We start from the raw sequence: 24023 nt of genomic DNA, 5'->3' as shown, positions 1-24023 counted from the left end.
AACTGTTATAATTGCTGTGAAATACTTTAATTTTCTAGTTCTTTCTTCTCATAGTATCTGAACAATAAATTGCTTCTTCAAACAGTAAGCTGTGTGTACTCACCCCCTTTTCAATGCTCCCTGTTTGGCAAAGAGTACCTTCTGCTGCTGGAATGCTGTTGGTAACACAGCGGTTACTTTTGCTGAGGCACCAGAGCTCTCTACACACTTCCTAGGAAAGAAGGCAGAAGCAAGTTGATCAGAATAAAAGTCTAAAATTTCTTCCAGTCTTCATACACGCACATATACACAACTTTGTTTTGAACAATTAAGACATGGTCTGGAGAGAAATCTGAAGAAGGCTATTTTGAAGCCACTATATTTTGCCTAAGAATATTTTGCTAAATAAAACATTCTGGAAGCATCAAAAGTAGACAATAATGTGGTATTCACACCTGCCATGCAAGCAATGTTTTATAATTGCTTTTTTCTTGATTTGTGCTATGACTGGGCTTAGTATATTTTAGTGTAATAGAAGAAGTCTTTGGATGAGCTGTAGTGTCTCCATTAAGGTTGTTATCTGCCTCAAAATTACCTGCCAAAAAGGATACCAATAATTTTGAGACATGAAACAGCAACAATTACTTTTCTTTCCTTTATGTAAAAAGAAAGTTTTTGAGCTCAGACTACCTGCACCCCTCTTCTGCAACATTTGCTAAAGCAGTGCATGTGTAGTTAGAACCAACTAACCTAGGTACTAAAAATACTTCCTTAAGGATTTTTAGTTTTGCAGCTGCTCTTTCATAAATGTTTTAGCCTATCCTATTTCCCTGTGTTGTCAGTGTTAAACTAACTGAGATTTTCAAAATATCTTTTTGTTCCTACCATGTTTTCTCATTTGGTTTTGCCCATTTACTAATTTAAATTGAGCCAGTTCTACTGACATTGGAGATATATTGTTAAAACTAGCTAAGGGTTGAAATTCATAATGTGGATATGATCTAAAATTGGGTGAACAACAGAAATCTTTACAGTTGCTTCAGTTGCTCTTGGATTCAGCTGTGTATGCACAAAAGAATCAGGAGAGGTTTGCTTTTACAGTAAATTACTTACACAATAATCTTTGCTGTATTACTTTGGGATCGGTGCAAGAGTTCACAGCTTCCTTACACGTATTTTATATTTTTAAATACTTTAAAAAATTTGGAATAGAACAAGATCTTTAAAATGATCTTATGATAATCCTTACTGTTTCATTTTATTTAACTGCTGCTTAAAATAATACCCTACAAAAAATCCTTGTATAGATTCTACAGTGACACTTGAAAGAAAAAGGAAAAGGAAAAGACAGTGTGAATAAATTAAAGTTATTGTCCACTCCCCTCCAGGTTCTTTGCTTCTTTGAGGTAATGAATAACTATCTGGCACCTATACACACTGTATCATGTGTTCTGTACACATCAACAGGAATAACTGCTACGTTTTACACTGCGACTCACATTTCTTGCATTGTACTACATAGGCAAATTGATTTATTTATACATTACTCACTAGCAGCTGCAGCAACAGTTCAACAGTAGAATATTTTCTTGAAAAAATCAAAATTATTTATGAAGTTCAAAATCAGCTGGTGCCATTCTTGCAGGATTGTTAATACAGCGTATTTAGTTTCATGACTGGCAGAAGCAAGGTATCTTCTTTATAATCCATAAAAAAATAAACTGTAAGAATAGTCTGAAATTATATGGACTGAAAGCTGATGTTTCCTGGAGTTTCCATTCAATTTTTGACAATTATGCCTAAGCTAATTCATCCTATTTAGTGTCTGGCTCTATGAAAACCTAAATTAAATTATTAAGCCTCTTTTAGGAGAAATACTGCCACCTGTAAAAGTCTACCTGTAACCAAGGCAGAACTTTTCAAATTAGTTTCTTTTTTCAATAAAGAAATGCAAGGAGTATAAATATTTACTTAACTTAAAGCTCTGAACAAAATTTTTTGCCACTCAGCTGAAAAATCTTAAAATTAAGATACACATAAATATATTCATTAAAGTAAAACAACAAAGAAGTAACAGAAGATACATCACAAAGCTTCTTGAAAAATATAACTAGATTACAAATTTCACAGCCACTAAGGTGCTAAAATTCAACACAACATCAATTTCACATCTAAATCAACCATGAATCCAAACTTCAATACCGTATGGATTTCAAAGTGAAAACCTGAAATGGATTCTTTTCAGACACAGTATGAGGTCCTCCTGTCAGAATCCTGCCTTATTTACTTTAGCCTTTAATTTACTTGCTCTTTTTGCTGAACAAAATTGGTGTAATTTACTCGTTCATGCTTCATGTGTGGTTTACATTGTCAAATAGTAATTAAAAGTGTCAGACTGTGACAATTCTACTTGTGACCTTCTATTTACTTTAGATCTGATCAAGTTCAAATGTCTAAATTAACAGCTGTTCTGACTTTGTGGAGTTTGCTTCAATGCTCTGAAAACCAAAACATTCAATTGCATTAAGGAACAAAAGATTTCAAACATTCTGATATGGACAAAAGCAAAAAATTAGGTCTGGATAGCAGTCTGGAGTTTTAAAACATCTATGTTTCAGGATGATTTGAATCCAGAATTCTGTTTTTTGATCAAGAGTTTATATGCAGAATTCCACTTCCAATACGCCTAAACAAGTACACCTTCTATATATTATCATGTAAGTGGAAGTAATAATTAACATGTCTTTGTCAGCCTAACATATCTACAAATGAGAGCATTTGACAACTTCCTTTCAATAGGATTCTTTCTGTATATTCAGGCTTCGCTGGTGCATTGGACTCTTCTAAATTCACTGATCTAATACCAGCTTGACATTTTAATTCTGAACAGATAACCATCACAACAGTGTGAATTAATGAATACAGCACTCCAAAACTATTTTAGTCATTCATCCGTTTGCAGGAAGGCTCCAAGCATGTCAACTCACCTCCCTACTTTACAAAATAAGAAAAATATTTATTCCTAAATTGTTTTGAGAAGCAATATATTAAAACTAGATGTTATTACTGACATAGTCTGAGAGTCCTTTTTCAGACCATAATTTCAGCAGGAATTTACCTCAGTAAATCCCTAAAGACAAAATGATAATAGTGTAAAATTACTATGGGCTTTATCATGCTATTAATGTTGGAGCAAACACCTCTACTTAAATCAGAAAGGAGTTCTGCTTGAGACAGATATACAATATCCTAAAATCAACAGAATATTTCCTCAAAGAAAAACTATTCATAGCACCAAAGATTCACAAAAATAACCCAATGTATCAATTTGTAGACGTAATTTATATTAAACCCAAGAAATGAAAGGGTTTTTGTAATATCTTTCAAATACAGCCAAACTTATTTAAGATATTGTTTATTTTTCCCTGCTGTACTGCATTTAAAAGAAAACATAGAGTCTGCAGTATATTCTTTATCACCCTGTACATGGAATGAAAAATAACATTGACAGTCATTTGAAAACAAATGAGATACCTAAAAAGAAGAAAAATCCATCTGTGCTGTTATTCCATTAAATGAAAATTGAATTATACCAGGTACTCTTATGGCTATGTCGTCTTTATTTTCAACTGACCTTGGAAAACAAAGAAGTTCTGACCTGCTCTCCAGGTCAACCCCACAATCCCTATAGCTGCTACTAGGATAGTCATTGACTGGAGCTATTTCCTTACGCCCCCCAATATCTGCAACATCTCTAATCAATAGTTTTTAATAAGCCAGCCTTAAAAACATATGAGAAACTGCCCTGAAAAAGTCAGGCCCAAAATCACTAATATAAAGTATACTGCTTTTTTTTCACACACTCACACATACAAGCACGCACACTCACCCACCCACACCCACCCACAACAGGTGACCCTTTTAGGGCAGTCTTTTCTTCCATGGAGAAGGATGAAGCTAATATCTCTTTTGCCAATATTATATTTTTTGAATAATTTAATGAAACTAAGAGAAAGAAGCATAATCTGAAAATTAATAAATGACCTCAATGTCAGTCTCCAAACGTCTGGATTTAGCAACTACTAATTTGTAAAGCAAACAAGGGAAAAGTTTTAAAAATCCTGGAAACATAAACTGAAGCTGAGGCCTTTCACAAGATCAAGACAAGATAGATAACAACCTGTAACGGTGTATCTTAGGGCTCCATGACTTCAGTTTGGAATTCGGATGCTTGTATTTGCAGTAAATTAAACAAAGCTGAACCCATCTAGAGAAAAAAACACAGCAAATCAAATTACCTTCTTTTTGCCTAAGTATTATAAATGATGGAGCCTCTTTCTGTTGCATCATGCAAATTTACATATAGGCATTTCAAATTATGTAACATCTAAGCATCCTGTATCATAATCATCATAAATTGTTACAATACAGCACAATGAAAACTCAGTAATATGAACAGAGATCAAATTACTGTGCTGTTCTTGTTTTCAAAACTAATGAAAGCTTCCAACAAATGTTAGCAGTTCAGCCCATAAAATTTAAAAAAAAGTAAGATGGGAAATACATTCACAAAGCATATTAAATTGTGATAATTTGGGAGGTTCACCTTTTGTTCATAAAATTTTAAAATCTTAATTAGGTTTGTCTGTTACTTCAGCATGTTTAATTTATAATATGCTGCACCTCTTGATGAGCATTGCTAAAATACAGCATAAAAATAATTAGCTTGAGTTGCAATTCAGACCTGAAAATCATCAACAGAGTATTTTCAGCCTCATTGCTGAAATGCAGCTGACAACTCGACTAAAACTAGAAGACCCTAATCAGTAAGTGAACTCCAGAAGGTTCAAGGTTTTGTTCAGATAAGCACCCAAAAGTTACCATTTTAGTGCTTCACTACCAAAAGCTCACTGAGGGGTGCAGCATGTTATGAATCACAACATGCCAAAAGAATGTGAAAAAGAATACAAAACTTAAGTCACACCTTCGTATTATGCTACCAACATTCTTTCCTAAATATTGGGTGCTTATGTTGGGAATACTGGGAAACTACAGGAACCCTACAAAGTCAATCACCTCCCAGTACCATCTTCCCTTTCAAACTCACACAACCTATTCATATTTGTTCAAATAACATTCTGGTATCTGGAATCTCGTTACTGCTTCTACAATCACCTAATGCACTCCTCCTGTTCTGGTCACCAACCTCTCCTTGCACTTTTTTAACAGCATTCATAAGGTGCAGGCACATTGGTGTTGACATCTGTGTCTCTATGAGAGAGAAAGAGAAAAACAAAGACAGAAAAGAAGGAAAAGAGAAGGAGGTTTGGAGACCAGATAGTCCTAACGAAGAAAAAAAGAGGACTGCGGGAACTTGTTCAAAAAAGGATGCAAAAAGTACTTTAGGTTCCAGAAAGAGCAAAAGTTCTGGGACTTCCCTTGGCTATATACATCATAAACTCAGAAAAAAGAGAGAACAAAATTAATTTAATTTCAACACAATCCTATATGTCCTTATACAAGAAAAGTTTGAAACTTTTAATATGTAACACTGAAGGCCTGCACAATAGTGATGAGAGTTCTTTCAACTGACTAGCCAGACCTTGGGAAGCAAACAAAAAAAAAAAAAGGGAAGGTTGATAAAAAATGACAGAGTATGATACCAGGATCTTCAATTCCTTTCTTTCCTTACACATACTTTTAACACCACTTCATGAACAATGCAATGTAAATCCATCTACTGAAACTACTTACTCTCAGCTAACAAACAAGAAGTATAAAGCGACTTAGTTATGGTATGATATATGAAGTTGTGGTCAAAAAAGATAAGTTATCAGATATTATGTCCAAATTCAACTAAATGCATGATGCTAGGCATAGTATCAATGGTGAGAGAACAAAAGGAAACCAGTAGCTTTGGTGCAAATATACACCAGTGGCATCTCTGCCTTTCCTTGTGAAAAATCACCAGCTCCGAGAATCTGCTTCTATCTTCCTATAAAACCCCTACACCAATCTTAATACTACTGCTCGTTATTTAACTGGAGTAAACCACATCAGTATTTAATGAGAAAAGTGACAGTTTAATTCACAAACATTTGTATGACCTGATTACAAGGGTCAATTGCAATTGCAATTGCAATTCCACTAGGCTTTTTGCTCTAGTGGAAATATTGTAGAGCTATAGGTGTATAGTGATGTGTTTACTCTGCTGGATTTGGAAGTCAGCTGACCAACTCTGGTGGAAAAGCATAAAATGCAAAAAAAATATACCAAATAATTACAAGCTACTATCTCTGAAACCCTGCTGCTAGCAGCCAGCAGCTTCGCAGACCGTAAAATGCAACACAGCAATACCAACCATATGCATAAAGTGTTAACTACTTTTAAAATATCTGAGGTTTTAGTCCTAAAAATGTAGGGAACAGCTCTAAAGCAAAGCATTATTTTGAACTACAAAATCAGTAAGTTACAGTCCGGCATTTTCCAGGTATTATTTAAAGTCATAAGGTAGAGAAATTGAAAGTCAAGAGTGGAATTCTTTCCTGAGTTAACCCAGAGACAGCCAACAGCCAACTGTTACTAGGCAGATGCTCAAAGGATATCAGAAGTCAATGAAGAAGTTCCCCTTACAATCACCTAAAACAAAAGACTAATGGAGGTTCTGAACTACCAGTGGAGCTAACACACAGAGCAGAGAACTGAGACACATCTGACAATCAGCAGAAGAAAATCCACACTGCATCATCCTAGGAGACGTAGGATATCCAGCAGTTACATAACTGAAGAGGAACTAGCACTGTTTCTAACAATCTCTAAGTCTTCCACTGCAGTGAATCCAATAAGATACCTGAAAGCATGTACTGCCTTTAGGAAAAAGCTATGCATCAGTATTAAATGGCACAGTTTCCACCATTAGAATTTGGCTCACCAGAAGTCATAAATTTAACATTCTAATGAGTGTGAAAATATACCCTAAAATTGAAATATTTTAAATAGCTTGAGACATTGCTTTTCACTTCTTTATTCAAAATACCCATTTCTTCACCTAAATTCTGTTAAATTGTCCCTGTATCAGAAGGGATACAGTATAGTATATAGAATAGCATAGTATAGTATAAAGAACAATGCACATGTAACACTAAAGGATCACTGTCTACTTGCTAAAATATAGCTTTATTTTTTCAGCTCAAACAGCTAAGGCATCACTTTGAATTCCTCTCACTTAATGTGCTTAACAACACAGAGAAATCTGACCAATAGCTGCAATGCTTTTGCTAGAAGAGTTCTGTCCAAATGTAACTGTTTAACCAGGAGTAGCCCTTAAAATAGCACCAAAACTACTGAAGAGCTCCTTTTTATGCCAAATTGTCCCCTTTTCAGTAAACAAACACACACAAAAGCAGAAACTTGCAGTCCCTTTTTGTAATTGAGTTCTGATGCTTTAATTGGTCAAACACCTCTCCACATATTTAACTTCAAGTTCCTAAGTAAGAGCAGCTCCAACTTTAACTGTGAAAAATTCCTTGCAGAATTAGGACATTACCTATGATCTAAAGCAACAAAGAGTTTAACTAAAGATCCAGAGGGAGTGGATGAGAAAATAAGGGAGAAAAGGCAAGAAACACAGATTAACATTAAAGTTACATGGTTGAAAGAGGTAATTTTTCTAAAGGTTAGAAGATTATGGCAAAATTCCTAAGCAGAAAAAATGTGAAGATTTTCCAAGTTACTTTAAAAACATCACTTATATCAACAGGTACATCACAGCCCATAGGACACTTGAAGAGTTTTTGCCTTTGATTTGAGAGTTCAACTGTTTCTCTTGTCATGGCTTGCCACTAAAAACCAGTAAAGAACATGAGCAAGTGAAAAAAGCAAGCCATTTTCTCTGAAATTTGGAATTTATTTTCTTTTGGGTCACTAAACGCCCTGTTGGAAAACCTGCTCTACACCCTTTTTTACTAGACACTTTAAATAAGAAGGGCTAAAATAAATGCTTGAAAGGAGCTAGTATATGAACCACATTCACTGTTAATTAGGTATTTTTTTCTATGTTTTTCCACCATAGTTACACATGTGTCTGTTAGAAAAAGATCCATGAACTATTAATGGCATCTTCACGTGAATAATACATCGAAAAGAAATATCCAAAGCACTGACTGTTTACTTTTGATAATAACAGAGTTGAGCATTCAATTTAGCTCATCCTGGGATTTAGATCTAGTTTCATTATTCAGTCCTAAGATCCTTTCTTATGTAAATAAATCCTTTTTTAGGGAGGTATTTTTCATCTGCACCACCATCTCCCAAACGCTGCTTCTTCAAAATTATCACTTCAAATCTCCAAGATAATAATCACCATGGTCACATTTGCAGAGCATTATGGCCATGGCAGATATTTTAAAATGTAGATACTATTTTAAATGCATATTATTTCCTAGAATGGATATTACCAGACTTCTACAATAACTTATTTATTAGTATATGCAGTTTGAATCCTATGACCAAAAATAGGGTGGTTATTTTCTGAGACACTCGAAAGTTATGTTCACACTGATGGCACACTGATGGAACACAATACTCTATCAATTCAGAGGTGTGGTAATGAAGCTTCCCTTCATGAAGACACTGTCTCAATTAAGTGTCAACGTCTTTTCTGTAACTCTAAGGGAATCCAAAAAAAAAGCTTTTTAAGAAAAAAGGAAGCAGAAGGCAAAAAGCAAAGATAACCTACACATCTTCATTACTTCCAGTTATTTCTGGTTTAGAAACTGGGTTAAGAAAGAAAATGTTCTGTGCAGCAGGATCATCATAACAATGGTTACATAGTTTAACAGTGTTTAAAAAAACCTACATATACGTGGAAAAGCCAGGTTTTGCACATTATGAACTTTCCAGTTTAATTTAAAATGCAATATGTCTCCAAAGACTGTGCTATAAATCATAGAATAAATACCTGCAGATTTCCCTAGTCTGAAAATAAAAGATTGTGGTGAAAATTTGTAAGAAAAAAAGAAAATTAAAAAAAGGTATGACTTAGATGAAGAGACAGGAAATAGGGCCATTAAAGAACAGTGATGGGAAGTGAGAACTTAAAGAGGAACAATAAAGGCCAAAAGAGGCTTGATGAGGAATCAGAAGACCCAGAGCTAGTCAGCAAGCTACATAGCTCTTAGATCCTTTCCAAAATGCAATCTGACAAAGAGGCATCCCAAGAATAATACTGTATTTATCACCCCAGAGATATTAAAAATGGAATTTCTTTGTATTATTTCATTATTTTATCTGAATAATCTAAAAATTTTAAATTACTAAAACTATTTACTTTTAAACCATAAGATATGTTCTTAATGTTTACTTAGTGTGGTCTCAAGCTGATTATTACATAAGAAGCATAGCAGAATGTGTCCTTTAACTACATACTTTTGGCTGGAGGATTTTAAGTAAACATTTGTAACACAATGACCTACACGTGAAGGTTTTTATTTCTACTGTAAATTTATTTACTTTAATTATTGCACACTGGTACTTTCAGCCAAATCTCTGCTAGTACTTTGCTACTCAGTATTCTATTCAGCTGTCTAGCTTCATGTTCGTCTGTTCCCATAACCATAATTCATCTTTCAAAAAAGATATCTGAATAATGTGAGATGCAACAGACTCAATGTCAGGGGAAAAACAAACAAACAAACAAACAAACATGAAAATAAAATCAGATCTGATAAATCAAGACAAGTAAAAAAGTAAGTTCAAACTGTAGCTTTATACTCAAAGGTTAAAGCCAACACAACAGACTTTATGTTTCAAGATTAATACAACATAAACCTGATCTCAACTAACTGAAATCAGGGAAAATTCTCTATTACACTTTACAAGAATCAGGATCGAGTGTTCTGGGCTCTTTTTTCCCCTACAGTTACGGAACAGCTTACCTGGCTCATCGTTACCCACATTTTAGTGTACAGCACATACAAATGGCTCAAGCAAAAGATGCAGCATAAGGATTAAAATGAACCCTTTACTTACAAATGCTGGCACCGGATATGCTATTGGCAATCTGTAACCCACTACTACAACTAACTAAAGATTTATGTTCTAAAGGAATATATACAAATGACTAAGCAGAACACTCAGCATAAGGATTAAGACTTCTTACCCCATATTTACATTGGCGGGATGTTGCTCCATACTGGAAGCGACACTGTTCATCAGCATCATACACCTGACCTGGGGCCACAGCTGGATAAAGAAAGTCACGCTTGGGAGGCTCATTATCAAGGCAAGTACCACGGCCCGAACTGTTCAACATAAAGGACCAAATCAATTAGGAATTCTACTGACTGTAAATCACAGTAATGATATTACGTATCTAGTTCTTACTTTTAACAGTGCTGGGTGTGAAACAAATATGATTGCAATAAACAGACAGTAAGAAGGTACACCCATATTAACAAGAGAAAATATTTAGAGGGAATTAAGAAATTAAAATAATTTTTCATCATTACTATTTTTATAAAGTGCTTATTTTAGATTGTGAAATAATTTCATGAATTATCCTTTTTTAAAAGTGTGATAATTTCTGAGCCACACAAGACTGATTTTCATTTTTGGTTTAGGATTCCTGTTTGTTTTCACTGAAGAACAGCTACATTTGGTAATAAAATGAAAAATAAACAAATTAAGCAAATACAAGAAATTCAGTTTACAATTTGCAATGACTCTTCTGATCCTTCAAACAGCTAAGTATAATCTTATAGATATGAGCAGCTCAATTGGTTTATGTAAAAATAAAACACATTTGAGTTTCAACATGACAAAATGTTTATAGGATCAGGACCTTAATATGCAAGCTTTCCTTTCATTTGAGTGAAGAAAATGGTTACAGAGGTAAAAATTCTGCAGGAACTTCAAATTTACCTATACTAGGGTGAGTGAAAAAATTTACATGGGTCCAAGATCTTCTTTATTGTATTAATATTTAGTCTTAAAATTTTCATGTTAGAGCCAAAAGAATCATTTTTGAAAACGTCAGTATTTTCTTCTTTTTATATTCACTGTTTTGTTCAGTGGTTGATGGCTTTTTTCCAAAATATGCCCATATTTAACCACAATATTCTAGTGTAGTGGAATAAATAACAAAGAAAGCCAAAAGCAGACAGAGTTCTGTTTAGAAAACTTTGTACTTTGCTAAATATAATTATTCAGTTTTATTGGGTCAGTGTGCATAAAAGAGGACAGATGCTTTTTTATTTTCATTTCACATGTGAATAAGTGAGGATTTTCAAAGAATTCTTATGCCAACACTTAAAATTTTTTTCCGACATTCCTACCAATTTTGCCAGCACTTATGTTCTGTTTTTTTCCAAATCTTTTCCATGTACCTTGCCAAAGGAACATAATTTCAGAAGTGAATGTTCTACACTGTTTTTTGGAGACCTCCAATTTTCTAAACTTTTCATCTCCAGATAAAAAAAGAGCAAAAAGCCTCCTCTAACTATGCATTTTATGTTCTCATTTTAATCCTATTTTGATCAAGTCTTCAAAATACTACAAAAGGTCCTTTGGAAAAATGAAGAAACAAACATCTGCCAACCAGTTCAAGAAGGTGGCAAATAGCAACTAACACAAGAAGCAGGTAAATACTGGAAAAAATACAGTATTCAGTGACAAATTCCAAGGAATTTGGTGTGATTCACCTGCATGCATGCATACACACCACACCCATGCATCCCCTCAGCCAAAATCTACTTTTAAAATACCAACTGTGTGGTTCTGGCATAAAAAAATAGTGCACTTTCCCCTTTAACCCATGTAATTATTGCAAGTATATGTATTTTCTAGTAGCAGAAGTTGGGAAAATATCCTTCAATCTCTCCAAATATTTCAGTGTTGTATTTTGCATGTATGAGGAGTGCATGTTAATAATTCCAGTATTAAAGAAACTCACATACAAGCTGATTTTTCTGCAATGTCTGGACTAAACTGCAGATAGAATCTTTGATTAAACAAGCAGTGAGAAGTTTAGCATTTGGCATCAGCTTGAGCTAGGATTGCCGTATGATGGGAACATTTTCATAGATTCCAATATTGCAGAGTTTACATGACAACTGTAAACTGTGATCTTGTAAACAGATGGCCAAGGGCACAGCATTTAAAAAACCTCATTACCTTCAGTGACTTCTCTCCACAGGCCTATGTACCCCTGCCCAAATTAGGTTACAGAATCAGTTCTAAATCTTTAAATTCACTAAACTTGTAAATTAAAATCTACACCTGCTCTACAAGACATATAATGGCAGAAAAGCAAGTCAAAAATTCTTGTACAGAATAGAAAAATATGAGTATTCTGGTCTAATTACCAGATTTGCATCATAATGAAATATTGCTGAAGTAATTAAGTGAGAAAATTACTACAGAGAAGTCATTTTCTTATTAGCTAAATTATACCACAAGCTCTAGACTGAAAATTTATTTCTGTCTTCCCTTCTGCTTCAGTTCCATTATTTATCTCAAGCAGCTGAGCAAAACTGACCCCTGATACTGTATTGCGGGAACTGAAGTATCCTGGAAAAGAAACGGCATGATCTTTATAAACACATTAATAAAACCAGAGACTTTCCATTGGTAATGAAAGGTCTGACCAAAGCTGTGCAAAGGATGAATACAGGCTGAGGACCATATAACCTTTCCAGAAAACTTTTACAGGACTTGGGAATGGTCCAATACTCTTGTGTGTATGTCCCTGTTCTCCTCTCTTTCTTTGTTCCATCAAAGCAAAACCCAGATACTTGAGGAAAAAAATTATGTGAAACTAGGGGAATTAACCAAAACGGTCCAAGAAGATTAATGTTTTTTGAGAACTTTATAAACAGAGATCTATCTAATAGTACTATCATTCAGGCATACAAAAGTGTACACTTAAAAAAAAGATAGGAAAGGACACCCCAAATACCTTCATATCCACAATTTTAGAAAATTTCTACTCACAATTGCTACTGTGCTCTGTGATTTTATCTTATATAGGAAGCATATACACCAAGTCAAAAATTCTACAGGATATCCCTGCAGAGCATTTCCATTCTTGAACATGGGGTTTATAAATCTTTAATGTCTGCAACAGAAATAAGACGATCTCAAACTGATCGTTACATTCTATTACTCTACAAGGTACTACTAGTGCTCAATGACTTTCTCATTTTCCTAATTTTAGGTTAATTTTCTGAAGTTTTATGGGACATACTGGGACTTGTTTCAATTATAAAATAGCTAAGCTTGATGTCATTTCATCCCAGTATTCTAGTGTAGTGTCTCCAGAGATCATTTTAAAATACTCTACAATATAATTTAAATTTTTTTTTTTTTTTGTATTTTGTATTTTAATATCACAGCACAGCAAATTATTCTTCTGTTTGAAAGGATATCAAGGATACTAGAACATTCTAGGAAAGCTTAAGATTTCAGACTGCTATCACTGCTAACTGCTCAACCAAATTAACGCCAATCAGGGATTCAGTGTTTCTAAATCTTTACAGACTGAACAAGACAAAACTCAGGATCACCACCTTCAGCAGAGATATCACAGTTGTATCCAAGACCAATAAAGAGAAAAAGCAAAAACCATGGATGTAGATCTCTCAGCGTTTATGTTCCTGTTACAGTATCTATTCCCAAATATCCCAACTTACACATTATAACACAACTCCTTCAATGGCTGAAGAAAATATCCCAGAATGCTCATTCTGAAAATTGGTGTTTAATGTTACAGAATGTCCTCATTCATAGTAATGATGTGGACTATAACACAAGCTACTCTTAATGATCATAAATTAAATGTATTATAAATATTTGTGAATATCTGTTATAGCTAAACAATCATATACATAAATACATTGATAGTATACATAATGTTTTATTTAATTCTGATACCAAATTACCCATAAAATATGGAAAAAGCAAAAGTAAAAATGATTAACAAAGAACACAGAGCATTTTTACATATACATACCAATCAAACCATTAATTATTTACATTCCAATTAACCCAGATCCTAACAGAATCCTTACTTCATATTTATAAGTAAAAACTGATTTTTTAAGAGCACAAGGATATAGTTCTGTACAGGTTACAAAAGCTGCTTTACTTTACTTGACATTAATGGGTAAACTCTGCACACTGCTCAGTAGTCTACAGATCTAAGCATAAATATTTGGAGAATCTGGACATAAGTAACAGAAGTGTGATTTGGAGTGGTGTGCTTAAAATTAAAATGAAGCCAAATGCAATTACTAAATTAAAACTTTCTTGAATGTTAGGGAAATTCAGATTTGCCACTCACACTCCTGATAAAAATCTTCTTCTTTCCAATCTTTTAAGTAAGGTTGGCTCTGTCTTACTATCTATTTCATACAAAAGGCTTTGTAATCTTGCACAATCTTTTAATCACACTCAATTGTCCTTTGCTTGGTGGTAGTAATTTGCTGTTTCTTTAATGCATACTATCCCCCATATTGTCTTGTGTTCCAAAGCATTATTTTATTCATTGGAATAATTATCCAGCAGCCATACTAAGAAAAATCTATTTGTTCATGTATCAAAACCATCCTCCTATCAAAATCTGGTTTTAAGAGTTCAGGAGATACTCAGCTATAAAATACTGGACCAATCATTTATTTCATCAGATATTCTACAAATAAGTTAATGGAAATCTGCTGCTGATTCTGCCCTTTACAATTTCATTATATTTAAATAACTCAAGAGGTAGACAAAGAGTAATAATTGCGAAGTCAACACTCAAAGCCATATTGCCATCCCGTGATTACTGAAAATCTTTGGTCTTTTTTTCAACTAGGTAGCCCTTTAAGTAAAACATAAGACTTTCAAAGTTTAAGAAATCTTTGAGGACAGGTGCTTTTTATTTAATTATCCGTTAGCAAAAAAAAAATTTAAATATTAGTATAATTTAATTAAAGAAGCAAATTATAATCCAAAGTGTTGGTCAACACATAATACTGAATGTGAATGTTCTCCACTGATTTGTAGAAAGAGATACTAAATTTTGAGACGATTGATGTGATTTTATCTTTCAAAACTAGTCTTGGTTTATACTTTTTTTCAGAAGTTACTTTTCATTTCTGGAGTATGAGGGAACTGGTCAGTGTGCCACAGATGGTATACAAGGCATATATAGATGTATCCTATATTTAGCTTGCATATCCACTTGTATATTCAAGATTCTTGGGCAGGTGATGTCTGGACCAGAACATTGAATGAATTCTAATTTTTGTCTATATTGTCTGCATGGGCTTGTTTAGACCAAGATAGTTTTGGCTCCCTTCCAGAGTTACAAAGTTGTAGTCTAAGATCTAAATCCTGCTGTATGGCAATCATAGAGTGTCTCCAAGAATTTTCGGTGATAGATGTTACTGAAATAATTTAAGACTCTTGGTTCTCCTCCATCTTCAAAAGACAATCCTGCCTTTGAAAGATAGAGTTGGCCATCTTGCTTCTTTTAACTCCTCTCCTGATAATGGCAAGAAAAATAAACTGTGATTCCAGAAATCACCCAGTCTTTGTTATAACAAAGCACAGTAGTAATAGATACACACACACATTGCATGGAATGAAATTTATACTAATTGTTCTTCAGTCACTAAAAATAATTTTAGGCTTGGTCCTTTTCTCCTATGAACAGATATTGCAGGTTTCTATTCATCCCATGGGAATCTCTGTCCTCAGATACTGCTCTCCAAGCCTTGAATTCTCAGTCAGTAAAACTGTAATTAGTTCCATATAATGTTAGTGAAATTAGAGCCATTGCAAAGCACTTATGAACAATTCAGTTGATAAATGGAATGATGCCAATCTTTCACTCTACCTAAAAGCTTGATAGACAACAGCTATTATAAGCTTGGCAGACAACAGCTATTATGTGCTTCAAGGAACGTTTTCTCCAGAAAAAAAATATTTCCTTTGGCCATTGCTATATCTGTGCTGGTTGACCATCCTTGCTGAGAGTTTTGGTAGATCTATTAGCAATACACAACTTTTCTTTGTCTTATTGTCATCCTTTGAGCCATATTCATCCTCTTTCCATCCTCCTTCCAGCACTTCCGCAAAATAATCTGTGTTCCCAACTACTGCCTGACTGAACTGATACCCTCCAGGTGACACTTAATGGTTACTCCTCGGTGCAAAACTGCTGTAGCAAGTGGTGACCTGAACTGGCAAATGAGTAAATCCACATTAATCTACTTTACCGTAAAACACTCTCAACACATAATGAGATTCTATCAAAATTCATCCCAATTGCATTAATGTGGTACTATGATAGCCTGGCCCAAATGTGTACAAAGATCCAAAGATATAAATCTAAAAGGTCTCACAGACCAGGTTTCTGCTTGGCTATGAGCATTTAAAATCCTTGTGTCCTATCTTTCTTGTTAGACACAGCTAAATGAATTCCAAACCAGCTTGGCCTCTAAAGCTCTACATCAGCATCTTTCTCACCTGTTGCTAAGTTATGAAGAAATATGAGGGGAAAAAAAAATTCTCATCAGGATGCAGATTTCTGCTCTTCTAAAAGCAGTCAAGGAAATGTTGCCACATGAAACTTGCTATTTTTCTTTGCTTCTTGCTAACTGATTACTACCTACAACTGAAATTTATCTGCTGTTAGAGCTGTTCTGTCTTAAGGAAAGGTGTGAATGGGTAAAAAGTGATTTTGCATTCTGACAGTTATCCTGCAGGTACTTGTGTTAGTCTAACAGCTTCCTGTTGTCATTGAGATGGCATAAAAGCTGGTGAGGATACTAGAAACTGGAGAAACAAACTACAGTTTTACAGACTACTCTACCTTATGAAATAATAAATCAAATATTTTAAGAAAAAAATTATCAATTAATTGATATTAGATCCACAGACAATAAGCATAGATCTATAATGAACAGATCATGTTTGAGAAATCTGACATTTTTAAAAACAGATTCCAGAACTACTAGATGAAAGAAAAGTTATATTTGACTCTTAGAACAGTATTTAACACAGTATTCTATAAAACTCGAAAATCTATAAAAATTGCAATGTGTAAAATAATGTGTGTCCAAGGTGGCTTTGAAAAAAAATAACATTTCCATTCCAGGTTACAAAAATACAGCTAAAGTATTATAAAAAATAATTCATTATTGAATCTTCTATGCATAGACTTTTGTTTTACTCTAGCTCAGATATCACTTAGTATCTTCAGTAATTTTTTTTTTTTAATTCATAGATGGTAGTAATTTGAGTAGAGTTGCAAACACTGGCAATGATAGAGAAGTATCTTAAAAAACCTGAGGAGATTAGAACTGTGGGAATAGATTCAACAGAATACTTCTGGATTTATGTTGATGTAAGTGCAATTTCACTGCCATCCCATATACTACAAAATTAAACTTAACCATAAATCAAACCTATGGAATGGAAAAGAATAATGGAGATGCTAAAAGTAAATAATAAAATAAATCAATTGAAAAACCATGATGTAAAAAGGCTCAAGATAAAAATGTTTTTAACTGGCAGTAAAAATTTGAAAGACCACTGCATACATCAGGCTAAAATTTGAAACTGTGCAGGAACATTATAAACAAATGTCCAGCTCTATTATATTTGCATAACAACACAAGCCACAGAATTTTATCATGTTCCTTTCCCAAAAATCCATAAATAAGAAATAACTTCTTCACTTTATGCTGAATTATGTCCTCGTCAACAGACAACTTATTGTCAGGACAATTATGGGACCAAAATGCAGTCTTTTGGAGAAGAGCAACAAATAGAAGTAAATAAGACAGAGAACTGCAGAAGTGTAACAAGAAGAACAAGCTCCCAAATACTACCTGAACTTATGTAAGCCTGCAGTCAGGACTACAAAGCTGTGAAATGATCTTAGAAGAGATATGAAAACATTAATCTTTTTCATGGTCAAAACCAGGCTGCAATGACATACTAGAAAGACTACTAATGGGAACAGCATTGAATGAAAATAAATAACTGGTAATTATAAAACAAAATAACTATGTATATATTTTTAAATAATGCTAGTGTTAAATAAATACATATATATATATATACCTATATATATATATCTACTTAGCAAATGAAATTATATTGTGAGAAACCTGTATCACACATATATGGTAAGGATGATTTATACATTTATTGCTTTATTTTAGATATTAATCTTAAATACACCAGTACATAAAACTGTGTGGGTGCACAGTTCAGTGGTCTGATACAAAATGCCTATTACCACCTATTACAGTAACTGATGACAAGTTTTCTTCCTCTGAATAGCAACAACATTAAATGTCTGTCTCTGTCCACTGACTCTATAGGAAGCTCAAGCACCTCATCAGCCCAAGTCAGTGATTCTCTACATCCTGTGGGAAGCTACATTTGAATCAACCTAAAGGTTTTGGTCTGGATGAGTCCCTTCAGACAAGATACAGAAGACAGCATCTTATTCTGAATTTAGATCCCTGAAAGAGGAGGAGATGCTAATTTTGTTCTTGGTAGCCTGACAGTTAAACACTTGACTGGTTTAAGTCCCTCCCTTAAAGTACAGTAAGTGTCTGAGTTACTGAACAACCTGTGTTTCCTAAGGGAATGACTGCACTAATGACACTGAACCTGCCAACTAAATGTTGTTTTCCTCCAATAAAGCCATTCTTTCAGCATCTAAAAAATCTGTTATGAATCTGTTATTGGTGAACTCATGGTTATATGTACTTGTCTTCAAAATTTAAAACACATACAAAGCGTCATTATGAATCATCTATACCAGTGAATATATTGATATGAGTACATTTTTGTGAATAACATATTTCGACTGAATTTTTTCACAGTGAAATTTCAGGTAGCAATCTACTTCTGGATAAAAATCACCACAGAAGTAGAGGTTATCAGAATTTTAAGGTATTAATAGAAAGATCTATGCCATCCTCTTCTATAATCTTTATATTCTCACCAATGGTACCAAAGAACATTGATAGGTAAAAACCCACAAGACTGCATAAAAAACATCTGACGAATGAAATGTAAAAGGAACAGAGCTATAGCCTTCTTCCCTTTATTAGATTCCCTCACATTACGCATGCATGCAAAACATGATCCATAGACAAATTCTGCCCTTCTCTAGTTCTCACTCTTAGATTAATGAAGTAATGAGGTATGATCAGCATTTCAGAATTTTTGAATAGATTAAAAACAGTAGAGAACTGGGAATGGAGCAAAAGAAGCTTTTGCCGTTACATAGAAACAATGCTCTACAGAAAAAAGGTCTTAAGTGACTCACTATATTTCTGTCTACTCAATATAAAAATGTAAACCATCAGAACAGATCACTCTATTTCTACAATTGATCCCAAAAGGTGTCAATTTTTTGAAAACTCATTTTTCATGAGAGATTACTTACTCTAAAAAGCTGGTGATGTAATCCCGACTGCAGGCCGACCAAGAGAAAGGATTGGTGTTTGCTGTAATATGAGCTGCCATTAGCTTTGCTGCTTCATGACCTTTGGTCCCACAGGAATTTCCAATTCCATCATGATTCATACCAAAACTGCTCAAAAGAGAAGGAGAAAGAGCCCATTACTCTTTTATGGCATCATATATCTCTTAAAACATAATGTCACCTTTACAGCAATCATGTTGGACCCAAAACAACACAGTGCAGGAGAGCTCCTAAGTGTACAGTCAGTTAAGTTCTGTTTAGTTTATTCAGATCTCAGAATATGGCACAATTACATAACCATGTTTCCTCCTATGGATTTTTGGAAGTATTTTATTTGTTTTCTAAATCTTTTAAAGAAAACATAACAGTATCCTTGCAAGACGAATACAGAGCACTGAAGCCTTTATTTGGTATGGTACCTGGATATGGAATATTTATTTTAGCTCGGACTCTTGGATTAGTAAAAAAGGACAAATAGGCGCTGTTGCTGTAACAATACAGTATATATAGGCACACTGAAAACAAGGATAATTCAAGTCAAACATGGGGTTTGCAATTCCTAGGGCCATCCTGTACTCACACTTCCCCTCTGTATCTACTCACAGAAGGACTTGGAGCCCTTCTATTAGAGCTTTGCTTTGTCAAAGAATGTCAAAATGAAGACAATTAAAAATAGAAAATGTGATAAGAAACCTCTGCATGGAACTTGGACAGATGAGGTTTTCAGGCAAGAAATTAACTTTCAAGAAAGATGATATGACCCTCATAAAAAAATATGGTTAAAGAATCCTTATGTCTTAAAAACCCCTTGAACTACAGATCATCAGCATAACCATTAAATTAAAACTAGAATTTCACAGGCCATCTATTTGAACAGACTTTCATTGCAGACTGTCTTTGTTTAGGACAATCAACAATGTGTACTTTATGGACGTGACATAAATGAGGCACCTCAATAGTATACACATATAGTTCTCAATAGTATACACATTTCTAAAACTCCACTCTCTTAGTCTTTGATTAATTTCCATTAATCACTTGGGGGAAAAAATTTGTTCCCTCATTTCTTATTTTTTTAAATATTAAGCTTTGGTCAAATTTACTCCTTCTCAAATAGGGTACAAGGCTTAGGAAATCAGAGGGGCAGACAGTAAGAGACACAGGAACTTACGAGACAGAGAAGTGATTAAAACAATGCCAAAACTGAGACTCTGAACTTCCAGAATCATGCAAAGAGGTCTGTCTTTGGAGTCTTCTGTATGCTAAAAGGCTCTCTGATTTCTTACTCATCATTCAGGAACACAAATGTGTTGAGGCACTCAGTTTTGATTTTCTGTAGTATTTAGGACTGACTGCAAGAACATACAAATGTACTATGGTAGTACATAAGAAACTGACCATTTATCAGCTGACAATACCACTTCATACCAGTTCATGCCACTTCCTTTACTGAAAGCTGAGGCAGTTGAGTTATATTAATCTAAACACATTGCTCCAGAATGTGGTATAAAACCCCAAGAGTTTAATGTTACCCCGAGCTTCAATACACTGAGTACTACTTCACCTCTTCAGATGATCATAATAACTTACAAGTGGAAGGTGTTGGTACCATTCCTTCCAAAAAAAAAAAAGAACATCTGTGAATGATGGATGTTTCCTACAATACCAGGAAGGACTTAATCAACAAAAAAGCACGGCTTCCTTGCCTATGGGATGTCTCCCTATGGAATACCTATTCTGCAGCAATGCCTGCCTGTATCTGGCTGTTTTTGATCTCTCACAAATGCAGAATGCTGTATACTGTATTATACACTGGAAAGGTCTGACAGCTTAGACTGTTATATAATCAAATAAAGAATGTCCCTCGCATATAAAAAATACAGCTTTAATTAACTTATCTGAGCAATGTACGTAACGCAATGAAACTTTCAGACCAGTGTTAATTCTTATGATCTTATCAGATACCTGTCCATATTAGGAGAGGAAAGAACTTAGATGTCTTGTGCAACAAACTGAACCAGAATTTAACAATGAAAAATGTGCTTTATTTACGTATTATCAATGGCAATAATCTCCTAGAATTTGAGGTACTTCAAACAGTAATACTCCTTTTTGAATTGTCTCTGTACCATTTCTGAAAACAGAAAACCTTCTTTTTAAATAATCCCCATAAATTACTTGTTTATAGAAATGAGTTGGATGATTCTTACATTCATTTTATCTCTAATTAGTGTATTCCATTTTCTAAAAATCTTACTGATTTCAACTCTCTGGGAACTGAAATTTTTTATCTTTTGGGCATATGATTAAAAGAACAAACTTCATAGTTTAATAACTTTCCTTCCATCAGCTCTCACAGATGATGTTGGCGGCAGTAGCAGTGATATGTCTGATAAAAAGCATGTCTGTGAATGGAAGCCATAATTTCTGATGCACATGGGAACTCAATCAATGCCTTTCCATGAGCCAATGGTATACTCATTTTTTATAAATATTCATTCACCGACATCATCTATTCCTTTCCAAGAAGGCTTTTCTACTTGCCCTTGCTTCTGAATTTAGGAGGAAAGTGATCATGAGGTGCAGGTAACTTTTTCTGGTGTTTGCAGAGGGGTTTTACAATTACTGTCATCATTTCCAAAGATGGTTGTGGCAGCATGCCATTACAGTCCAGTAATTTGCACTCCTATGGGCAGGACTGCAGATGGAAACACATTTCTGACCAAACTGCCAGTTTTATTTCCATCAGAACATGCCGGTCATATTTGACCATCATTACATTAAAACTAGGTCTTTACAAAAGCATGTTTGCAATTGGATTGGCATGGAAAGGTAGAGAAGAAAGTAAGGAACATAAAATATTCTTTGTGGAGCCACTGTTATAATTTGCCTACCTTTTTCAAACTCATTAAACATACACGGACTGTATTCCTTTCACTGGCTTAAAAAGCCTGTCCAAAACTACCAGTATAATTTTGTCTTTACAAGAACAGCCAGATGAATGAGCAGAGACTGAAGTCTCCTCAGGTGATACAGAAGTTATTATGTGAAGTTATCTTTCCACCTAAAATCTCAAGGAAGAATGTTTAACCCAGCAGCTCTTGTGTTTTCAAGCATTATGGCTCCTCATTTCCCAAGAGAGCACTTACCTTACATTTAAGAACTGTGCAAAGTAGAAACACTAAGAACCTTAAAACTATAATTGAAACTCTCCTGCAAATTATTTCTAGTTTGTATACTTCTTAAAAAATTCTAAGGCAGCACATCCTAGTAGTGCTCACTGCCTGTTTCGCTTACTAACATCTGTAACTGAACAGATTTTTTTCCTTTTGGCAATCTGTTTTTCCTTATATCTGAAAAAATTATCTGAGGAAGTTATTTGTAATACACATCCTACTTAAGATCCAACCTCAAAAATCACAGGGGAGATAACTAGTGTCAGCTGCACTGAATAAAACAGCAATAGATAAGGAGAGACCCTGGAGTATAAGCAGAGGGAAGGATGTGAATGTAAACTTCTTGTCTAGCCTTCCTTTATCTTGCAAAAAAAACCCAACATTGCAGGTCCCTACATTTCCATTTGGTTACTGATACATTTGATGGTTCTAAACCATGATGGTTATGGCTGCCAAAACACTTACTGCTGATACATATGAAATTACAGCAGTTATTCTTGTGAGACAGCCAGAACGCTTCCATTCTTATTTACTATCCAGATACTTAAGATTCAGAGAAAATAGATCCATACCAATGCATCTCCATAATCTGTGCTGAGATTTACTTTGTTACCATGTACTTTATTAGCACTGAAGTTACCTTTAAAAGTGGTACTCTGGTGAAATGCCATTTCTCAACCAATTATCTCTGCTATTTGACTGAAGTACTAATTATCTGCATATCAAAACCTTCCCTAGCTTTCTTAGGGTTTGGAGCATTCAGAAAAGCACAAATTGCTAATGTTTAATTTCTTTAAATACAATAGAGTTAATTTATTTCATGTTAATTTTTTTGTTTCTTACCAATTCATGAGTTACCTGAATTTGACCCAGTTTTTTTTAAAGCAGTGTCTTTTATGTTGTTCCGCCACTTGTTTAACAGCCTTAGGAAGAAGTATGCCAGAGACAGAATTGTGAGACAGGTGAGGAAACAAAGTTACAGGAACACAAGCAAGAGAAATACCGTAAAGTCAAGCACTGGATCTTCTTGTTCATTATCTGAAGCTGATTCACAGCTGCAAAGATGACATATGCTCAGAATAAAGAATTGACACCCTATCTTTCTAAAACAAAGTAAAGAAACTTACACCTTAAGAGGTTTTATGATATTAATTATCTGTACTAGGAGATAAACACACATGCTAAGAGTGAAATGGGCCATTTTCAAGTAATTATCTTGACCTAGGTACACTGCAAGTATTCCTCCAGTGTCTCAGCATGTTAGACACACTGATCTAACATTTATGGAGAGTGAAATAAAGGGTAGGGAAGGGTCATAAAGTGCAGCAGTGAAGAATACTTTAAAACTTTCTAAAAGTAAATCTCGACCAGAGTGT

At 34.3% G+C, this 24023-nt stretch overlaps 1 protein-coding gene across 1 annotated transcript in view; it reads right to left on the bottom strand.

Annotated features, from left to right (window-relative positions):
- Positions 1 to 24023, bottom strand: part of ADAMTS6 (ADAM metallopeptidase with thrombospondin type 1 motif 6) — a 148518-nt gene that overhangs the window by 53750 nt on the left and 70745 nt on the right. The window contains exons 10-12 of the mRNA XM_039567294.1: positions 19433 to 19579; positions 10139 to 10280; positions 104 to 211 (exon numbers count right to left, since the gene is read on the bottom strand). Coding sequence (XP_039423228.1) covers positions 104 to 211; positions 10139 to 10280; positions 19433 to 19579 — 397 coding nt within the window. The remainder of the gene's footprint in view (positions 1 to 103; positions 212 to 10138; positions 10281 to 19432; positions 19580 to 24023) is intronic.

This window comes from Corvus cornix, chromosome Z, assembly GCF_000738735.6.
Source record: "Corvus cornix cornix isolate S_Up_H32 chromosome Z, ASM73873v5, whole genome shotgun sequence".
NCBI lineage: Eukaryota > Metazoa > Chordata > Aves > Passeriformes > Corvidae > Corvus > Corvus cornix.
Note: the sequence above shows the minus strand (reverse complement) of the source record. Positions and strands in the feature narration are given on the sequence as shown.